Source organism: Macrobrachium rosenbergii, chromosome 10 (genome assembly GCF_040412425.1).
Source record: "Macrobrachium rosenbergii isolate ZJJX-2024 chromosome 10, ASM4041242v1, whole genome shotgun sequence".
In the NCBI taxonomy this organism is placed as follows: domain Eukaryota; kingdom Metazoa; phylum Arthropoda; class Malacostraca; order Decapoda; family Palaemonidae; genus Macrobrachium; species Macrobrachium rosenbergii.
This window is the reverse complement of record NC_089750.1, coordinates 33,561,911-33,585,052: the sequence shown is the minus strand read 5'-3', so window position 1 is coordinate 33,585,052 and position 23,142 is coordinate 33,561,911. Positions and strand designations below refer to the sequence as shown.

At 38.7% G+C, this 23,142-nt stretch overlaps 1 protein-coding gene across 1 annotated transcript in view; it reads right to left on the bottom strand.

Annotated features, from left to right (window-relative positions):
• Positions 1 to 23,142, bottom strand: part of LOC136842589 (son of sevenless homolog 2-like) — a 553,642-nt gene that overhangs the window by 407,474 nt on the left and 123,026 nt on the right. Inside the window, 2 exon segments of the mRNA XM_067110139.1 lie at positions 5,786 to 5,925; positions 17,961 to 18,170. Of these exon segments, the coding sequence (XP_066966240.1) occupies positions 5,786 to 5,925; positions 17,961 to 18,170 (350 nt within the window).

Genomic DNA, 23,142 nt, shown 5'->3' with positions numbered 1-23,142 from the left:
TTTATCAGTTTTGAAATATTTTCATATAAATCATGATAACTGCCAAAATTTCAACCTTCGGTCAACTTTGACTCGACCAAAATGGTCAAAACCGCAATTGTAAGCTAAAACTCTTACATTCTAGTAATATTCAATCATTTACCTTCATTTTGCAACAAATTGGAAGTCTCTAGCACAATATTTCGATTTATGGTGAATTTTTGAAAAAAACCTTTTCCTTACGTCCGCGCCAGAAATTCTTTCATCACGTTGTCGTAATGTTTGCACTGCTTTATATTAGTCGTTACATAAAGTTTTATATATGGAAATGTGCGCAATTTCATGTAGAATACAACAGAAGATAACTCATGGTTGTAGCTTTTATCAGTTTTGAAATATTTTCATATAAATCACGATAACTGCCAAAATTTCAACGTTCGGTCAACTTTAACTCGACCGAAATGGTAAAAAAACGCAATTATAAGCTAAAATTCTTACATTCTAGTAATATTCAATCATGTACCTTCATTTTGCAACAAACTGGAAGTCTCTAGCACAATATTTCGATTTATGGTGAATTTCTGAAAAAAAAAATTTTTCCTTACATCTGCGCTTGTGTAACTCGACCGAACATCTCAGAAATTCTTTCATCATGTTGTCGTAATGTTTGCATCGTTTACATTAGTTGTTACATAAACTTTTATATATGAAAATGTGTGCAATTTCATGTAGAATACAACAGAAATTAGCTCATGGTTGTAGCTTTTATCAATTTTGAAATATTTTCACATAAATCACGATAACTGCCAAAATTTCAACCTTCAATCAACTTTAACTCGACCGAAATGGTAAAAAAACGCAAATGTAAGCTAAAACTCTTACATTCTAGTAATATTCAATCATTTACCTTCATTTTGCAATAAATTGGAAGTCTCTAGCTCAATATTTTGATTTATGGTGAATTTTTTAAAAAAACATTTTCCTTACGTCTGGGCGGTAACTCGGCCGAACATCTCAGAAATTCTTTCGTCTCGTTGTCGTAATATTTGCACCGTTTTATATTAGTCGTTACATAAAGTTTTATATATGAAAATGTGCGCAATTTCATTTACAATACAACAAAAAATAACTCATGGTTGTAGCTTTTATCAGTTTTGAAATATTTTCATATAAATCACGATAAATAGAAAAAATTCGACTTTCGATCAACTTTAACTTGACTGAAATGGTCGAAAACTGCAATTGTAAGCTAAAACACTTACAGTCTAGTAATATTCAATCAATTAGCTTCATTTTTCAACAAATGGGAAGTCTCTAGCACAATATTTCGATTTATGGTGAATTTTTGAAAAAAAAAAAAAAAAAAAAAAAAAAAAAAAAAAAAAAATTTACGTCCATGGCGTTAAATTCATGCATCATTTTGAGATAATATTTTCTCTGTGTTGCTTTGATCGTTTTAAAATTTGTTATATACCAAAATGATTGCAATTTAGTGTACAATACAACTAAAAAAAATTAAGTCATTAGCTTTAACCGTTTTGCTTACAGTGCGATTTGTATACAATTATATACGAGTTTTTTTTTTTCGCCGTCATATATTCCAATATTTATATATGATAATGATATTTTTTTCATTTCTGATGGTTGCACTCTAAACTTCAGGCAATGACAAAAAAATTAGCCAAAAATGAACTCTTAATCTTAAAAACTAAGCGTGCTGTGATTTTTTGAAAAAACATTTTTTCCGCTTCGGCGCTAACTCACCGAACACCGCCGGCATACGGGAGACGTTTTTGTAAATAGGGCTTCGGCGTTAAAGGGTTAACCTCATATGGTAACTATAACCACCTAAATTCTGTTTAGGAGCTGAATATGGCTTCCTTCAAGGGAACTTGGAGTCTTTAAGAATTTAAGAAGACATTATAATCCAATGGGCATTTCTCCAGGAACAATTCAGGAGCTGAAGACTGCTTCAAAGGATCCTAGAGTTGTGAAGATGTCTTTCAAGAATATTATTCTAATAAGTGTCCAGAAATTTTTAATGTTTTGAAATGGACTCGGTGGGTAATTCTAGAACAACAGCAGGTACTACTGATGATGGTCCAGAACTGCCAACAACATCAGCATTGGTTCAAAAGTCAAAACACATCAAAAGCTGCTCCTGCACCTACACCAAGATATGGTCAGTTGTTTGTATATGACCGGAAGGTATGGGAATGGTATGGTATGGTGTGGGTATGGGTATCAGTAGGGATATAGGTATGGTAAGGTATGGGTATAGTACAGATATGGGTATGGGTATAGGTATAGGTATGGTACGGATATGGGTATGGGTATGGGTATGGAATGGATATGGATATGGTACGTACATGGGTATGGTAAGGATATGGGTATGGTTATCGGTATGGGTATAGCTATGGTGCAGATATGGGTATGGGTATACGTATGGGTACAGTACAGATATGGGTATGGGTATGGTACGGATATGGGAACTAGGAACTAGCAAATGCGAGCGATAGTAAGCATCTGCTAATCATTATTTTAAATACAGCTGTACTATTTGACTTTTGCAAACGGATATCTTGCTCTTGCCTTGACATTCCAACCTGACACTTACATAGTAGCTGAAAGCTAACACTCACTAGGGGTACTCCCTGGATTTAGACCATTTACTACCTCCAGTGTGTTATTATTATTATTAAAATAGTTTAAACAGACCACTGAACTGGCTATCAGCATGGTTCATAAAAACAGCTCGCATAGTAGGACTAAGGGTTTTAAACGGGGTGTTTCATAATATGGTATTCGACATAATCTACAAAATTAAATCAGCTAGCCATCTCTTGAAAGTTAGAAATGAATACGAATGTAAACTTCACAGCTTCCTGACTTCTTGTCCGACATGATTTCATTCTCTTATGAGATACTGCAATACTATTAAGAGTAACACCCCAACTTAAACTTCTATACGTATCAGATACATTCTGACTATTTTTCACCAGCCTACCAATATATTTTTAGGTAGATCTCTTAAACTCAATGTCAAGCTTAGGCTATAAACTATGAGGCACTGCTTTTAGCTGTAAGATATCTACAATACATTCAAGTGCAGTCTATAATAACAGCATTTAATAAGTCGAGATATTCTTCCATCTAATTTTGTTGAAATTTAATCATGTTTTTTCAAACTAAGACCACGTGCTTTTGACATTTTTAAGCTGCATGCCAAGTCAATGAGCACATACCACTTTACCTCAGAAGGCAGGATGAAGAGCTATCTAGATAAATTTACTAAAGTACCATCCAAGAGGTTATTCATATTACAAACTATGTAATCAAAACCTATGTCTGAGAACTAAATACAGTAGGTCCTCGGTTTACATCCAAGATCTGTCCCTACCGGCAAGGATGTGACCCGATTTTGTCTGTAATTCGGAATTTAAGCAGACCTAATGACGTGAATCAGTAAAAATAAAAAATAAATAATTCCTGAGCACATACATACAGTACAAGGGTAAAAATTATCCTTTCATTGACTGTACAGTAAACAGAAAGAAATAATTCCTTACTCTACGCCTGTGGTTGGCTTGTATTCTGGGCGTTGCAAAGGGGGAAGAGACAGGCTTGACTCTAGGTGGAGGAAGGTGCTGGAGATACTGAGGCTGGTGTCTGGAGAGGCAGAACTTGCAGAGGGTGCTGGAGACACTGGGGCAGGGTTGTCTAGTTCTGCAACCTGCAGAAGGTGCTGGAGATATTGGGGCAGGTGAGCCTAGTTCTGCAGAACCTGCAGAAGGTGCTGGAGATACCACTGGGGCAGCTGAGTCTGGAGAGGCATGTGAGGTAGAGGGTACTGGATCTCTTGCATGCCTCTCTACCTTCTTAAAAAAGTGTTCAAGGCTAAGCTGGAAGGATACCTTCCTCTTCTCCTCCCAAATCTCCATGTAGCACCGCAGGGAATCCATGACCCCTCTGGAACCTTAGTGTACCTGGCAGTGTGGGGGTCCTAAGCCTCAAACTTTGCCAATCCCATCTGCTAACTCCTTGGTTGTAAGTCTCTTGAGCTCTGGGGTTGGTGTTTCTTCATTTTCTTCAATCAATTGCTTTTCTAGTTAAATGAGGGTTTCAACAGATAACTCTTCTCCACGAGATGCCAGTAACTCTGTGACATCATCAGCTTCCACCTCCAAATCAAGCTGCTTGCTCACTTCAACAACATTCTTGGTGACAGCCTCAACTAACTCCTCAAAGCCATAGAAATCATAAACAAATCGGGGACAATTTTTTCCACATATCATTCAGGTTCGTCTGCTTAACTTCATCCCAAGAATCAGAAGTGTTTCTTACTGCAGCAAGAATGTTGTAAGATTTCCAAAAGTCGTTTATAGTCAAGTTCTCGTCTGTATCACATGCCCTGAAAGCCATATCAATATCCTTCTGAGATAGTAGGCCTTGAAAGAGTCACCTTGGTCCATAGGCTGTAAAAAGGAAGTGGTATTAAGTGGAAGGAAAACCACCTTGACATTAGGATGAAAGTCATCCAAATGGGCAAGGTGACCAGGGGCATTGTTCAGCACTAGCAACACCTTAAAGGACAGTCCCTTTTTAGCACAATACTCATTCATTTCTGGCACTCATGCCTTCTTGTTGGATTTCCAGATGAGAAGTAGTTGACCCTTCCAAATACCTTTCAGTGTCCTTTGATTCTCTACCAGATACACCAACATATGGCTTCAGCTTGAAATCACCGGCAGCATTTGCCCCAAGAAGCAAAGTCAGTCTCTTCTTGCTGACTTTGTGGCCTGGTGCTGTCTTCTCCTCCTTGGCAATGTTTGTTCGAGTAGGCATGCATTTCCAGAACAAACCTGTCTTATCTACATTAAACACCTGTTCAGCATAGTAACTCCCCTCGCTGATTATCTCAGCCAACGCACTAGGAAATTCACATGCTGCTTTCTCATCACCTCTAGCAGCTTCCCCTTGCACCTTAAGGTTATGCAAATGTGTACGGATCTTAAACAGCATGAAACAACTTTTGATAGCCACAAACTCTTCACTTTCACTCTGTTCCCCCTTTTCTCTTTTCAAGGTTTCAAACAAACTTTTAGCCTTCTCCTGAATCGACATTAGGCTAACTGGGCTATGCCATAGATGCTGGTCTTCCAGCCAAAGCACTAATAATCATTCCATCTCAATAATGAGATCAGTATGCTGCTTTGTAATCACAGTTAATTTCAAAAGAGCAGACTCTTTCACATGTCCAAGTATGCACTTTTTATCTTTGGTGATCGTCAACACACTCATACAACTACACCCGAATGTGTGGCCGATATTCGACGGTGTTTCCCCTTTTCAGATCGTTTTATTATATCAACTTTCACTTCTATGGAGATGGCTTTTCTTTTCTTCATAGCACTGCCATCAGAAGAGTTTGCCTTAAGCTTGGGAGCCATAATGAAATTAAAAAAGTTCCCAAAAAAGCTACACAAATGAAAGAACGAATGTAACAATTCAAGATGATGTATAGCGAGTGAGTGACTGACGCCATCTAGCGAGTGAGTGACCGACACCGTCTTCCCCGTATTCCGCCACGAGACAACGTTATTTGTCCATTCCACGCGCAAACTAGTTCCCGCGCAGTTTGAATTTAAGTCTGAACGAAGAAACAAAAATTTGTTTTTTTATTTATCGGAGATTGCGAGATGTAACCACGAAATGACATAGGTCGAGTATGACGTAAACCAAGAACCTACTGTACTTAAGAAGCACACAGTACAAATGAAAATCTTATGAAGTATACCACACTCACTTTAACTTTCTTTTAAGGTACTGAGCATAAGGGGAGTTCTGAATGTTACGTTCTAACTGACTTTGAAGTGGCCATAGGAGTCCTTTTACTTGTTCTAGAGAATCCCTTCCTTCTTCTGATTCCGTCAAACTTAATAACACCTGAAAAAAAATTTAAACAAACTCAAACAGACATGTTTCTGAAAATTAAAATTTGCAAAATGAAATATTTTTACAATGCAACACTGATTTTGTCTATACAAACCCATACTTTTACTTAGCCTCTTGTTCATCAGTGCAATCCTCATGCACTTCTATTACAATAGAAAGAACTCATTGCTAAAAATGTTCCCTGCAGGTTTGTGTAGGAATATCAAAACAGGTAAGTCTTCAGTAGGTAACAATCTCACTCTTGGTGTGCGATGAACAGGAGTGAAAGAAAAACAAGGTTTGGAATTAGGTTTAACAGAATAAATGTAATGTAACACTGAGGCCAAGGCTCCCAATGGTAAGGCAGCAAGCCATGGAAGGCAGACACAGGTTGGTTGACAAAACAGAAAAGCAAGACAGAAAAAAAAAAAAAAAAGTTTTAACGGCGCAGGAGAGAACACTACGCTAATTAGTAGCAATGTCTTGCGGAAGATCCGAAGAATTTCTTATCTCCTTTGCTAAAGTGCCTATGGACCAATCCAAAAAACTAAGAACCTCAAACACCTTAAACAGTTTCTTCAGTAAATGGTCCACCTCCAATACAGAGAACATAGTCTTTGCAGAAGCAAAGGCAGACCTACGGGTCAAATCGATGAGTCTGGAGAAGTCCCCTTGGGAGGAGGCAGCTACTCCCAAGGAGGGAGCTTCTCCAGTAGCATATGAATGATACCCTCTAGCTGATAGATGAGACGGTGGAATACTGAAGCACACTTTGCCTTGATGTCTCTTCTCTGAAGAAAAGTAAACCTTAGTTTTACCAGACCACTGAGCTGATTAACAGTTCTCCTAGGGCTGGCCCGAAGGATTAGCCTTATTTAACGTGGCTAAGAACCAACTGGTTACTTAGCAACGGGACCTACAGCTTACTGTGGAATCCGAACCACATTATAGCGAGAAATTAATTTCTATCACCAGAGATAAATTCCTCTAACTCTTCATTTTTAACAGTTCTCCTAGGGCAGGCCCAAAGGACTAGACTTATTTAACGTGGCTAAGAACCAATTGGTTACTTAGCAATGGGACCTACAGCTTATTGTGGAATCCGAACCACATAATAGCAAGAAATGAATTTCTATCACCAGAGATAAATTCCTCTAACTCTTCATTAGCCGGCTGGAGAGTCGAACTTGGGCCTAATGAGTGTAAGGCCACAACTCTACTGACTCGCCCAAGGAAGGGCTTTCTCTTCTCTGAAAGCCAGTTATCTACCTCCCCCTAAGCCTTCTTAGACGAGGATGAGAGGGCCATCTTCGGAAGTCTAGATGAATCAGCAGGCTGGTCACTCATCATAAATCAGGAAGCTGGAGAAGCAGGAGCTGCTGGAGTGAAAAAATCTAGGAAATTTAGTAACAAATACTTCAGAAAAGCAGCATAAGCCAAAGGAGTGGAATCCTGTCCCATATCCTCCTCTTCCGATGAGATCAGGGACAGCTAAGAATCTTCGGGCGCTACTACAGAAGAAGTAGTCGACTTCCTAAGAAGACCCAAAATATTAACTGTTTCTGCAGTGGCACTAAGGAAGAGGCGTCGAATCCATATTTTCTGACAAAAAAGTAGAAGTCAAGTGAGACGGAGAAGACACCAGGCACTTCGATGAAGAAGACAACAGAATAGGAGCAGGTGATGAATGATCCGCGTGCTCAACCATGGAAGAATGCATTGGCAATGAAGGGCCCTCAGGCGCCAATCGGTGTGTGGGCACTACTGGGCACTTCTTCTCTACTGGGCGCTCCTCGCTCCCTACTGGAAATTCAGATGAGGAACGTGGATGTTCGCGAGAAGAGACTCGCTTGGACGAAGAACTAGAGTGCTTATGAGACACTGACGACAGTCTGGGAGCTACAGACTGGCACTCCAACTCAGAAAAACATTCAGGACTGTCCCACTTGCTGCATGATGGTTGTGGGTTACCAGATGGTTCTCTGAACCTCTTGCTGTAAGAGGGAAGGGAGTGGTCCCTGAGCGACGAGTGTCTTTTCAATGGACAAGATTCGTCAGAGAATTTCCTCTGGTGCCTGTGACTAGGCTAGAATCTCCTGAACTTGACGAGAGATGAGGAACACCAGACATGCCTTTCCAATGGCTGTCTTTTGTCGACACCTGGGACATCACAGGTGTGAATGAGGAGGCGACTACTCATGGGCAGACCCCACCGACCTCCCCTGGGCCCCCTGTGTGCCTCCTCCTGGGACTGGGGGAGTATGGCAGTGACCTTTGCCTAGGATAGTCGGTGGGGCGTGCAGCCACCTCCTCCACTAACGTGCTTCACTGGAACACTTTTCACTAAATTTGTCCACTGAGCTAGCAAGAATATCAAACTCATCAAAATTTTACTCAAGGCTGGTGTAGCAATCCGGTTCAGGAGCATGGGAACCAGGAGCAGAGGATGGTGGTATAGATGGAGGGCTGGAAATAGGAGAGATTACTTTAGCAGGGGAAGTGACAGTAAGAATATCAGCACTACTAGATTCCTGAGTTATATCTTGAGTGGCTAATTCAACTTCAGCTCTAGAAGCCGCTTTCCTCTTACGATCCTTTTTTAATTTAGATAGATGAGAAGCTAAAGTCTTTCAGTTTTTCTCATCCCATTCACAGCACTCCTCACAGGTCAAGTCAATTGAGCACGTTTGTCCTCTATATGTCGTACATAAAGTGTGTGTGTCATAACATGCCTTAGTTAAGCGAGTATTGCAGCCTCTGCTGCAACACCTAATACTCAATGCACTACAGTCTGACATAGTCTACTAGCTAAACAAGTCAAAATAAATGAGTCTCCTAGGAGAACAACTGTCAAAAATAAGGAAAAAATACTGTCAACTAATCCAATACAAGAACCGAAGGCTACTGCAGCAAAAAATACTTCACCAAATATGGTAAGATCTCAAGCTGAAAACTAAAATCAAGCTGCTTTCTTAACACCATGTTGCTAACTGTTAAGCTAGCAGAAACAAAAGTGAAGCTCTTGATTGAGTTGTTCGTCTCTCTTACCCCAAAAGTGGGCGGAGTTAGTTACCTACATAAGCAAAAGACTATCGCTACCGCGATTTTCAAAATTGAAACGACTGTCGAGTTATAAGCTCACAGCTAAGTCATCACTGGATAAGTTATTTTTGGTAGCCGCTGTGAGTTCTCAAAGCTTAAAAGGAAGCAATGGCAGGTTCAAACATTTCATTCCCAATGTAACCTCCCTATTGCATTCTTCCCTTATCTGTTGGGACCCTTTTTGAAGAGTCTGTTGTTGCACAACTCATTAAGTGAGCACAACAACAGAATTGCACAATATATATACTGTACTTGAACAAGGGGTACCTAGGAAACGATACCCTTGAGAGTTTCCTCTTCCTTAGCCTAAGAAAGCTTGGCGTGAATCAGAGCTGTACAAGCCTACAATAACTACTAAAGGACTAAAGGACCCCTCCGACAACAGACGAAAGGACAACAATAGCATCAGCAACCCTTTCAAAGCAAACAACACACTCCTACCAGGGGGAAAGAAAAATCAACTCCTGGACTGCATATTACAAGGATAGGAAGAGGTGGAGCCCCATAGGACTTGCATGGTTGGGGTTGTCTTCTACAACAAAACATGCAGTAGAAGTCCTCCTCTTGGGGGACACAGTATAATTCACAATGGGCTAGAGTAGAGGTGGTCTCACCCTTCCCTTCCTCTAAAGCAGCTTTTTCCAAAAACCACGCCCTCTTTTAAAAGGGAACCATAGAGAAAGATGGCTTTATTTGCCACCACTCTTCAGCATCCCCAAGAAGCACTCCTCTGAATGAAGGGTGATTCCTTACCCGTCAAATTTGAACAAACACACCGGTCAAATTTGAACAAACACATTGTTTGCATAAATCTTTAAATATACTGTACTCATTTTATGGGAGCTCAAGAATGAAGGATTTTAAATGGTGGCATACCTAGATGACTGGCTAATCTGGGGAGCCACCAGAGAAGAGTGCTGACGAAACCTGAGAATGGTAGTCGACCAACTCCAGTCAAAAGGTTTCTTAATAGGAACAAGTCTCACTTTACATCCAGCAGACTTTTTCTGAGGCTGGGACTTTCTTGGGCTACTCTTTGCTAACAGCTGTCTCTTTCCAACAGCACTCAAACCAGAATAAGGGAGGATCTGAGAAGATTCCTTGCACAGTCCAGCTTTTTCATATGACAACTGGAATGAAGTCTGGGCCTTTTACAATTTGGGTCCATGGTAGATCTCATCCTGAGATTGTGACTGTAAGATTTAAACAGTCTGACTCTCACATGCCAGGAAAAGGCTTTGAGATCGCCTTCATCTGAAAATGGAAAGATAATGTGTCTTTAGACCTAAAAGGGGTCTCTGGCAAACAGGCCGACCTGACTCCACCATTTATACAAGTGATAATACATACAGATGCCTCCTTGACAGGTTGGGGAGGCTATTAAGAGGATTGTGAGTTACGGGGAAGGTGGTCCCCTACCCTGGGGCTACTGGCTGTCTTTCCATCTCAAAAAATTGAAACCTCCAAAAGGGACTTACATTTTGTTGGTCCTAGATAACATGACTGCAATGTCTTAAATAAAGAGGTTAGGCTCATGCTGAGCTCATTTTGTTGGTCCTAGACAACATGACTGCAATGTCTTAAATAAAGAGGTTAGGCTCATGCTGAGCTCCTCTCAAATCAGTAATTGCTAACATGCTTCCACAATCCAGAAGTGAACCAGTTTGCCACATGCAAGAACCATCACTTCCAGTGTGTGTGTCTCTGAACCTGGACATTCAGGCAAAGCAAGAGATACTTCCCTAAAAGACTGGAACAAATGGAGGACGAGATACAGTACCTCTTTCCTTTGTTGTCCAAGATTTTGAAAGCTATGAACAATCTACTGTACTAGCTTTCAATGGAACCGCTTGCCTAGTAGCCCTGAATTAGCCAAATAGTCACAAGTTCCTTATTTCTTCAACAACAAACAAGAGACTAGATTCCATTGCCGTCCACTGTTCCATCCTAGACAAGATGAGAAGTTGCCTACATTTTCTCCTGAGCCGTGATGTTCACATGGAATTTTAAATCTAGTCTACCATGAAAATTATTTGCCTAACATTGCTAGGTACCTAGTGCAAAAACTACGGACTTCATGTATCCAACATACCAGTCTATGGAAAATGTGGTTAGATTACCCCCACACTGGGAGCCCAGTTGAAACCTGTTAAAACAGTTTTACATTTTTATCTTTTAAGGTCAAGCACCTTGCTATTTCAACAATCATGGCATACAAGGCAGCACTGGCAGAAACCTTGCCTTATGGTTTTGGAATCGATTCTAATGTAGAAATTGTTAATTCCCTTCTCCCGTCTTTTAAACAGCAAGAGTCAGCTCCTGCAAGGTTTCCCATTATCTGGTCCCTGAATAAGGTTCTTAGACTCCTGTCATTCCCTCAATTCATAGGCGCAATACAACTACAACTCATATGCTGCAAAAGGGAGTCTTCTTGACTGCTTTCGTATCAGGAGATCAGAATAGTGTACTGGGCTCTCTTAAACAAGGCCAACATTTCACCACTCATACAACTAGCTGTCATTTGCTGTTGCCTCCTGACCTACATTTCACCACTCATGCAACTAGTTGTCATTTGCTGTTGCCTCCTGACCCATTTTAAAGGGAAAATCCTTTTCTGATAAAGGAACTCAGTATTTCATATAAAATATCATGCCTGGTTCAAGCACTGAAGGTTTACCTAGATATCATGGCAAACATCCCAGATGGTCCTATTTTTCTTACACCTTACCCTCAACAAACTACTCTCTCTACATGGGCTGAATATTATTTTAGTGGGTCCCATTAAAAAGGCATACCCTCACTCCTTTTCCTAAGTTGCATGGCACCCAAAAGGTGAGTACATTGTTAACTTCATTGGAAATGTTTCCTTCGAAGAAGTCTTCGAGTGTACTGAGTGGTTATTAGAGCTAGTATTCCCGAACCAGTGAAGGTGCAATAATCCTGCAGCCAGACCCAACTTAATTAGGTAAGTCACAGCAGAACCACAATGGATAATACATTTATAGGTTCCTGTATCTCCAGGCCCTAATGGGTATCCGGAAGAAAGAAATGGTTGATAACCTGTCACCTTACCGTGAATAAAAACATTGCTGAAACACTACTGCCATGAGAGTGGTAATCATGTTGGGTATTGCTGGGGATGGTGCAATAATCCCACAGCCAGATCCAACATAATTAGGCAAGTCACCTTCAAACCACAAAGAATAATACATATACATATTAGTTCATGTGCTGTTTCATTATTGCCAAACCCTACGGGTATCCAGAATAAAGAAAATGGTTAATAACCTGTGACTATACCTTGGACCATAAATTAATCTGGGTTGTAGGGATTTATTCATTAAGAGCTAAGCCATTTCATCACCAGTCAGTTTCTTTTTAAGCTCCTTTGAGGATGAAAAGCAGCTTCGCTATCAAAAAACATGTTTTTACATAGGAAAAACCTGTTTTTGGTAGCTCCTTTGAGTCCTCAAACCCACCCACTTTCCCTGATGAAAAGGCATGGGACTGGGGTGAACTTTTATCTTACACAGACAGAGCATGTAATGAAGATGGCATCGACTTATGTTGTTGTCACATCTGTGCCGGTGAGACATAGTGAAAGCCGAAGACAGTCATTGTAGGACAAGAGATAGGGCCCTCCTGCCCTGAGTCCGTTATATTCGATCACTGTGCCAACAAGCACTATTCTGACCTAGACCAACTATAAGTGAATTCTTTGTAATTGGTTGGTCTGTCTTATGTAGCCCTGGGGGCACCATAACAGTGTAACTCCCGTATACAGTACTCTAATGACTTATCAAACTTGCTGGTCTCTTCAGAAGGGATCACACCAGGAAGAACCTGGAGATTATGGTGCCTAAAGCATTGTGACTGTGGGCATACAGAATCAGAAGCAAACATACATAACCACGACATGCAAGAGGGAGATGAATTGAAGACAAAACCAGGTCATAATTATCAACAAGAAGAAACTGGCTTGAAGCCATTCATATAATACACCAGTGATCAACTAACAGACCTTGGAGGTGGGGCGCCCAAAGAAAACCATCTTGTAAAGGGACTAGTTTGGAGAAAAAAAAACCCTTATCTGTAAAACCTCTTGAAAGAGAGAGTGAGAAGAGAAGTCAATGTCAAATGCCCTAAGGGTCACAGAAAAAGGAATGCTTGATGTGATCTCTAAACAGAGTAAAAAAAAGTACCAAAATAAAAGTTTCTAGAGAAAAGATATCAGCATCTCACAACTCAGTCATCAAACCAATGTATTTTGCGGATGGATCGATGACAGGTCATTGAAGGATACCTGCACTCTTAGTTAGAATCTATGTGATGGAAAAACCACACTAAATAATGAAGCAGATACATGGACACCCAAGACAAACATGAGGAAAATCCCATATCGAACAGGAAGGGTGTTTGTGCTACCTGTAGATGTGAGCAAAGAAAGAATAAGAGGAACAACCATGACATGAGCAGGAGTTACAGAGGGGATTCCATCAGAGGTGACGATACAGATGCATCCTAAAATATGATTGTCCAATTAACAATTTTTCCTCTTTACGATAGCAAAACCAAGAACACAAGAGTGACCTAAAAGTCTGAATCTAAAATTTTTCCAAGCAAGAGAAGCTGGATAAAATACTCTCTCACAAACACCAGGCAGCCTCTTCTCTCAATCTGCCGCCACCTACTCTATGTTGTTCTTTATTGCTAATATTTCAACATCCTCCTATATACAGGTTGTGTTGAAGTAACCACGATGTACACGAAATGCTATTTTACGTCCACTGATACTGGTGAGCAAAAGAAAAAGGCAATTGTTCTTGAGGAGAAACTGAAGAAGATAGTCAACAGACTTTCACGATCGATGACCTCAATCACCTTAAAGGATACTTAATACACCACTGATGATCCTTTTTATAGGCAACATAACTCATTCAGTATCTGAACATTCCTCACTGAAGAAAATAATAAAAAATCTACAATCCTAATATTGTACAATGGCAGCAGCAAATGCTGAAGTGACAGGCGATGTTACATTGTACTGATAAAAGATGTCAAAATGGTATCATTTGAATGTTTTATATCTGATTTTGTCACTATTTATATTATTGTAACGCTTCATATTATATTTATTACAGGTTGAACTTCTCTAATTTGGCATTCTGTGGTTCAGCACATTTCTTGTCAACGTAACAATAATAAAATTAGTACTGTGCATTGTTGTCATTATCTATTCAATTACTGTGAGTATTTTGAGAAATTAATGTTTTTCTAAGAATATTTGAAGTTTAAAACTTCCATTATACAGTTTGTCTACCTATTTTGATACATATATAAACTTACTGAAAATAACACCTTAGTGACAAAATGGTTGCCAAGGGGTGTAAGGTTACTTTCGACCTAGGACATATTTGCTTAGGAATAAGTTTCCCACAAACTAACCAAAACATAACTAGGAAGGCACCCATGGATCCACTGGTTCAAGCAATGGTACAATAGGAAACTGAGGAGCTCCTCTAATGTAACTTCCTCTACTTTTGGCTGTTAAAGGGTAATGACAGCAGAGCCTCCAACAAAGAGCTGCACCTCCACAAGAAGCCACCATACAGCAAATAGAGGCGGAGGTCCAGAAAATGATGATAGATAGCAACTCCACTGGCACCTGCTAGGGCACTGTCACAGTGGAGGGCAACAAGTTGAAGCATCGGAACATCAAACAACTCAAGACATCAAAAGTTACATTGTTTTTGACCTCACAACAGCAGAAAGTATCCCACAAGAATGAGGAGCAGAAACCAGATTAAAAAGGTCTCCAGGCTCTCTCCTGCATCCCCTGAAAAAAAAAAAAAAATCCATAATGCCCTGTCACCTGAGTTGGAGACTGAATATAGGTCCAAATTGGTGAAAGTAGGAACCACCACTCAAAAGTCAGAACAGCATAAGACAAACCTAAACCTTGCTCAAGGCAGTGATAGGTAGACTGTAAGAAGCAAAACAAATATAATTAAGTGAGGGGAGAGACCCAGAAGGGAAAAGCTTGCATACTGCACCTTCTTCATGGGACTGAAAGTAGCAATGGGATGCTATGCATCCTGGTGAAACTCAAGAGAGAAAAAGCTACTGCACCAATGAAGACAAGGATACAGATGGCTCAATCCGCCAAGTGCTACCTTACATGTGTACAGGAACGTTTGAGGATGCAGAAGCTATCTCATACAAAGGCATATTACTGTAAGTCAAAGCATACAAGCACACAGGAAAGGAAACTATATCGTCATAAGATAACTCAGTAATAAGAGCAAAACAGACTCAAGCAACCAGACCAAGTCAGATAGTGAGACTGACTCTGGCAGTGAGTCTTGACTTTGGCAGCAAGACAATGGGAGTGATAATACTAAAAGCTGTGAACATGGAAAAACTGTAGGTTTCACCAATCTGCTAAAGAAAAACACAAAGGCTTGATAAAGGTAACATTTCCTCCCAAACACGGCACAGGCTGTGGTGGAAGTAGTGGTTGGGGAGAAGTAACAATTAGTAATGAATAAAAAAGACAGAAACGCAGTGCAAGGTAATCATTACTTTGACAGGACAACAACAAATATCACTGATACATTAAGAATCATCATTCACAGTGAATCTGCAAAAAGATTCTCTGAAAACCTAACCTTACATTTCAGAATGTACACATAAGGAACATTCTCCTCCAAAGACAAACAAAGTGGGGAAAAGATTAATAATATAATAATGGATATCCAGTAATGATACTGAGTGCACTGCAAACAGAACAAAACAAAATTACACTACCAATTGAGCAAAATCAAAACTACACTTTACAAAATGAAAAATTCAACTAAAAGCCTCAGCTTAAGTTAGCAATAAAATTCTTCCCCCACTGAAGAGCAAGCTGGGAACAAGATAATCATTGAAAATCCATGCTTAGGCCACAGACCAGTACTGTGAAAAAAAAAAAAAACATGCAAAGAAAGCTAAGCTAAAAACACCACACACAAACTGGAGATACCAAACATGTTACTGAATACAGAGAAGAAATTAAAACCTTGGGAAAGAGCTAAGCTAGGGCCAAGTTACTTTATACAAAATGATTAAAGAAGGAACTTGTGAATTCCAAAGAGAAACATCTTGCACTCGTGACTGTGTCAGTGACGTGAGAACATCAATAAAAGCCAAAAAAATCAAGTTTTCTATGGCTATTTTGGCATTTAATTACTGTATAACTAAATTTTCACAATGAGCTTTAACACTACATAATGATCTGTTTATTAAATAAAACTCATTTGCTTAGCCTAAGATAATTTAATATATTTGGACAGCCTATGAATGCTACATACAGGTAAAGAACATCAGTTAAGATAGAGAATAAATAAATGGACATGTTGCTTCTTTATTGTGGAAATCACCTCGTCTGACAAATATTGACAAAAACCTGAATTAAACCAAAATAAAGAGAGGTTACAATATGGTACACCATCCCCAACAATGGCCAGGATTATAGAGGGGAGGGGCACTGGAGTGTGTCTAATTGCAAAAGCACTTATTGAGTCATGTAACATTCATACTTACCCCAATGGCTGATGAATTAAAACAAAAGAATGTTTGTTCATGAAATTTGCATGGATAATTCACTAAACATCTTTGATACTACAGCAGGCTTGGGCATCATAATACTGTCATGAAGAATTTGACTACCTTGCCATACATACTGACTGCATAATGCCTCATTACTTTGATTGTAATATCATGTTAGGTCAAGCAGTAAATGTCAACTTCTGGCATTTGCAGCATGCCATTCATCTATGTGTCTTGGTGAATGTGATTTTGACAGCCCTGACACAGCAATGGTTTGTCATTATCAGTAACCTCAGACAACTGTGATGTAAACAATGGCTCACAAAGTTGCTGGGCTCCAGAGTCAGTCAAACTCACCTCACCCTTGGTGCATTCAGAGCCAGTTTCAGGAATTTGCCAGTGGTGTAACACTTAAAAATGACAAGCTTCCCAAAAACCTAAATGATACTGTATTCTTCCTTCCCTTCATTCTCAACTTCCATCATTAGGCATTCCCCTGGTATGTAGAGTGTTAGCCCTACCAGATGGTTTCTACTATAACTCGGTCTATAGGCTGGATAAAGGAAAATGCCTTGGCAGCAAAGAAACAACCTTGATTTTCCCATCATGACCTATTACTGCATCCATAAGGTGATAGGACAAGTTGTTTATCAGGACAACTGCTATTATGTTCTCATTACTATTACTTCTCAGTCTAGTACTCAGTACATCTAAAACAGAACTACTGCCCTTAGACATCCTCCAGCCCGCCACATGGCCATCTTGCTTATGAGCCTAGGTGTTCAAGGATAGAACTTTCCAAAATAACCCCTACTCATATGCAGCAAATGGACACCTTCCATGAGTGGCAATTATGGGAACAGTCTGGTTGTGTCTTGAAGGGAGCCTCCCCAAGAAATTTCTGTTTATTGGGTGTTGATGGGTTCTCAAACTGAAGAGCAACCAATTATATGCATGGAAATCACTTATACTAAGGTGTTCTATGAATCTTGAAGCAACATCCTGTGGATGTACAACACACTTTTACCACAGGTGCAGACTGCTCCATACACCAATCATGCATGTGGCATTGTTGCTTATGGCTTTTGACAATCATAATTTTCAAAGGTTTGGACATGTGTCAATAATGTGTCTCCAGCATTACTAACATCACAAAAAGTGCACCATTTAAAGATGAATGCTTTGCATACCAGTCACAGAAAGGTTTCTTCATGGATAAGTTTCAAAATATTCTCCAATGAGCATTAACACCAATCAATCTGACAACTCCTTAGCCTGGAGAACATTAAAACTTATCATTAAAATTGGAACATTTAGTATTAATAAAATACCACAGTAATCTGTCTTCTACGTACCTCAACATATTTGAAAAAGGTGGAGATGTGAAAAACAGGTACAAGCAGCAACTTGGGCAAGTAGTACTTGACAGCTTCTTTGAAACCATGTCCAGCACTAGTAAGGGCATCACTCACATCGGGTCGGCTAACAACTTCCATTAAAGTGTCAGCACAATCTTGTCTTAAGACATCACTTGCATATTTACCGTATACATCAAACTCGGCACCCTGAAAGATGAAGTTGATTTTTATCTGTCTTTATAATACACAATATAAAATGATTCAATACTTTATCACATACAAAGCCATACATAAAAGATGGCTTTAGATTTAAATAAAAAAAAAAAAATCTTTAAATCAAATACACTGCACAGAACAGTATCCTAAATGGGAGAAGTTAACACAGATTAGCAGTGTCCATACACCCTAACAGGTAAGACCATTCTTGGTTTAATAGCATCTGTTAATGACATTTACCAAATTGTTGTGTGACATTTCTATTCTCAAAACTTGGAAGAAGGATTTTTCCTTAAAAGAAAAGTTAACAGCTGGACAACTTTGTGAGAGACAACCAAAATGAATGAATGTAAAACATAACAATGCAGCTGTGGTGAGATATGATGCAAAGAACCTTTAGTTCTGCCTAAAATGTGTATTCAAGTCAATGTGAAGACTATCCCTTTGCAAGAAAAAATGTAATAAAATCAAATGTACTTTAGCCAGAACTATGTGACATTATCATACAAATGTAAAACACTACATTTGGCTTTACTATTAGTGCAAAAATACACTGAATTAGGACTGCAGCTATTACCAATTAAATACTGGTTTGAAAAAAAAATGACAAAACAAAGATAATTTTTATATTTTTCAATAGCACCTTAATCATTCACAATAGATTAAGGCAATATACATAGTGCTAAGCGTACCCAAATTTGGACTGGATATATATCAAATTAAATATGGTTTATAAAAAAGTAACCAGAAGTCACACTCCAAATTCATAAATCAAACTACTCAGAAGTTTTACTTTGCAATTAACTTGCCACTTCCAACTTTTATACTCCTGCCATCTGTCTACATTATACATGTGCATGCCTGCCAGCAGCCATGAAGAAAGATGATGATGTTACAATAAAAAAGTGATGTTGTTACAATAAAAAATCTTTTTATACATACCAAATAAACATAGAATAGCCTTGCTCCATGTCATCAGATCCTATCACACTAACTTAACCCTTTAACGCCGAAGCCCTATTTACAAAAACGTCTCCCGTATGCTGGCGGCGTTCGGTGAGTTAGCGCCGAAGCGGAAAAAAAGTTTTTTTCAAAAAATCACAACACGCTTAGTTTTCAAGATTAAGAGTTCATTTTTGGCTCATTTTTTTTGTCATTGCCTGAAGTTTAGTATGCAACCATCAGAAATGAAAAAAATATCATTATCATGTATAAATATTGGAATATATGACAACGAAAAAAAAAAACTCGTATATAATTGTATACAAATCGCGCTGTAAGCAAAACGGTTAAAGCTAATGACTTAATTTTTTTTAATTGTATTGTACACTAAATGCGATGATTTTGGTATATAACAAATTTTAAAACGATCAAAGCAACACAGAGAAAATATTATCACAAAATGATGCGTGAATTCGTAACGCGCGGACGTAAAAATTTTTTTTTTTTAATTCACCATAAATCGAAATATTGTGCTAGAGACTTCCTGGTTGTTGAAAAATGAAGCTAATTGATTGAATATTACTAGACTGTAAGTGTTTTAGCTTACAATTGCAGTTTTCAACCATTTCGGTCGAGTTAAAGTTGACCGAAAGTCGAATTTTTTCTATTTATCGTGATTTATATGAAAATATTTCAAAACTGATAAAAGCTACAACCATGAGTTATTTTTTGTTGTATTGTAAATGAAATTGCACACATTTTCATATATAAAACTTTATGTATCGACTAATATAAAACGGTGCAAATATTACGACGACGAGACGAAAGAATTTCTGAGATGTTCGGCCGAGTTACAGCGCAGACGTAAGGAAAATGTTTTTTAAAAAATTCACCATAAATCAAAATATTGTGCTAGAGACTTCCAATTTATTGCAAAATGAAGGTAAACGATTGAATATTACTAGAATGTAAGAGTTTTAGCTTACAATTGCATTTTTTTACCATTTCAGTCGAGTTAAAGTTGACTGAAGGTTGAAATTTTGGCAGTTATCGTGATTTATGTGAAAATATTTCAAAACTGATAAAAGCTACAACCATGAGCTAATTTCTGTTGTATTCTACATGAAATTGCACACATTTTCATATATAAAAGTTTATGTAACGACTAATGTAAACGATGCAAACATTACGACAACATGACGAAAGAATTTCTGAGATGTTCGGCCGAGTTACAGCAGAGATGTAAGGAAAAAAATTTTTCTTTCAGAAATTCACCATAAATCGAAATATTGTGCTAGAGACTTCCAGTTTGTTGCAAAATGAAGGTACATGATTGAATATTACTAGAATGTAAGAGTTTTAGCTTATAATTGCGTTTTTTGACCATTTTAAATCGAGTTAAAGTTGACGAAGCTTGAAATTTTTTGCAGTTATCGTGATTTATATGAAAATATTTCAAAACTGATAAAAGCTACAACCATGAGTTATCTTCTGTTGTATTCTACATGAAATTGGCACATTTCCATATATAAAACTTTATGTAATGACTAATATAAAACAGTGCAAACATTACGACAACGTGATTTAAAGAATTTCTGGCGGACGAAGGGAAAAGTTTTTTTCAAAAATTCACCATAAATCGAAATATTGTGCTAGAGACTTCCAATTGGTTGCAAAATGAAGGTAAATGATTGAATATTACTATAATGTAAGAGTTTTAGCTTACAATTGCATTTTTTTACCATTTTGGTCGAGTCAAAGTTGACTGAAGCTTGAAATTTTGGCAGTTATCGTGATTTATATGAAAATATTTCAATACTGATAAAAGCTACAACCATGAGTTATTTTCTGTTGTATTCTACATGAAATTGCACATTTTTTCATATATAAAACTTTATGTAACGGCTAATATAGAACAGTGCAAAAATTACGACAAAATGACGAAAGAATTTCTGAAATTTTCAGCCGAGTTACAGCACATTTAAGAAAAAGTTTTTTCAAAAATTCACCATAAATCGAAATATTGTGCTAGAGACTTCCAATTTGTTGTAAAATGAAGGTACATGATTGAATATTACTAGAATGTAAGAGTTTTAGCTTACAATTGCATTTTTCGACCATTTCGGTTGAGTCAAAAGTTGACCGAAGGTTGAAATTTTTTGTAGTCGACGTTGGCTATGTCCACTCGGCATTCATCAGACAATTTTAGTCGACGTTTGCTACGTCCAACAGGCGTTTAAGGGTTAAGAGATCTTATAAGGAGAAAACTTCCACAGCACATGACCAACTCACATGCCACTGGCCTGAAGATAAGGCTTCATTCCTCTACATGACTAAAATTGGTTGTCCTGCTCACTTCCAAGGAATATTGGTGTCATTTTCCTTCATTATGACATGCCATTCATTCATTTTCACTGAAACACTGTTCAATCACTTAGCTCCACTCTAATATGTTGTGCTAATTTAGTCTTTATTGCCTAATGGTCAGTGGTCACCACTGCAGTGATTTTCTGAGTACAGTACTTCCTTTTTTTAATTTTTCAGTACATCACTCAACTCATTTCCAGCCAGTAAGCATCTTTTTTTCTTGGTATTCTCAAGTTTTGCCACGATTTAACATGGGAGCTTTGTATGGTAAGTTTTGTCCTTTCCATGTTTCTGATCAAGGGTTGTTTTTTTGCTCAATTTTATTTGCCAGCACAAAGTAATGATATCTTCAGTTCTGCATTTCTGTCTCAGCAGTACATTACAGCATATTTCTGCTTGTTCACTACAGTATTAAGTTTTTTTTTTTTTGCTGGTATCTGTAGGCTTTCCCTTAACTGTGCTAGTGTTTGGAGAATTATTTTACCTTAGTCTTCGGTCAGAAAAATTACAAATTTTTAAAGTAATTTGTATTTTTCCTAACATGCAAACCTGAGGTCTTTACTTAAGGGATTTACTTTCAGTGCAAGCTGGAGCCAGCCGTTTAACTTACAACAAGGTGGATATTGGTAGTTGACTACCAATGGAAGGGGAGGGATCCCCTACATCCAGTTGTTAGGCATTCACTTTCAACTTTTGGCCCAGGAAGTAGAATGGCAGGTAGCTAGAGGTGGGCCATTTGTGTAAACCTCAGGTTTGTATGTTAGGAAAAATACAAACTACTTCAAAAATTTGTCCTTTGTTCCAAAACGTAAACAAACCCTCAGTCTTTACATAGGGGAGACTTACTCCTTGGTGGGAGGATTCTGAGCAAATCTCTGAACTGACTGGTAGTTCACCTCACCTCTTTCCTGGTCATGTAAGATCAAAGGAAGGAGATCCACACCTCTGATCTGTTGAATATGTGTGATGTTCAACTGTCAGACTTCTGGGCCTTCGAGTACATGGAAGGTAACGTCATTGATTTGAAGATAGATTTGGATGAACCCATATTTTCAGGGATAAAAAGAGCTACATTACAGACAAGATACTGTTATCCAGAAAACCTGCATGCATGCCCGTCCAGCACGTGACAATTTGCTAACCATCCCTTTGAAGGCTATACAAGAGAAGGTAGGAAGCCAGTCCCACACACGCCCCCTCTTTTTTAGCCGTACACCTTAGGCAAGATGCTAACTGCCCTCAAGAGCTGGGTGATCTACATGACTGATGAGCAGCCATCACAGAAACCAAGGATAAAGAGTCTGAAGACCTATGGACAACGTCCCGGTAGGAGGCGAATGTGGTCTCTTGTGACTGCATTCCATCCTTAGTCCCTGTCTGAAAAGCTCTTCCTGAATGTTAGGGGCAAACCAATGCCTCTGAGCTTATAAAATCTCGTCCGGAACATATGTTGTCCACCAAAGCCAAAATAAGTGGAACTCATAGGAACCACTTCTTGGCCGAGTTGGAATCAAAAACAAGTTGTCGGCTCTTAGTTCGGAGGTGAGGTCCTAAGTGGTAACGCCAAAGGCCTTTGGGCACTTGGTAGCCTTCAAGGTCCTTAGAAATGTAATGCTCATACACTGTTGATCTCCCGACAAATTAGGCAGAATGA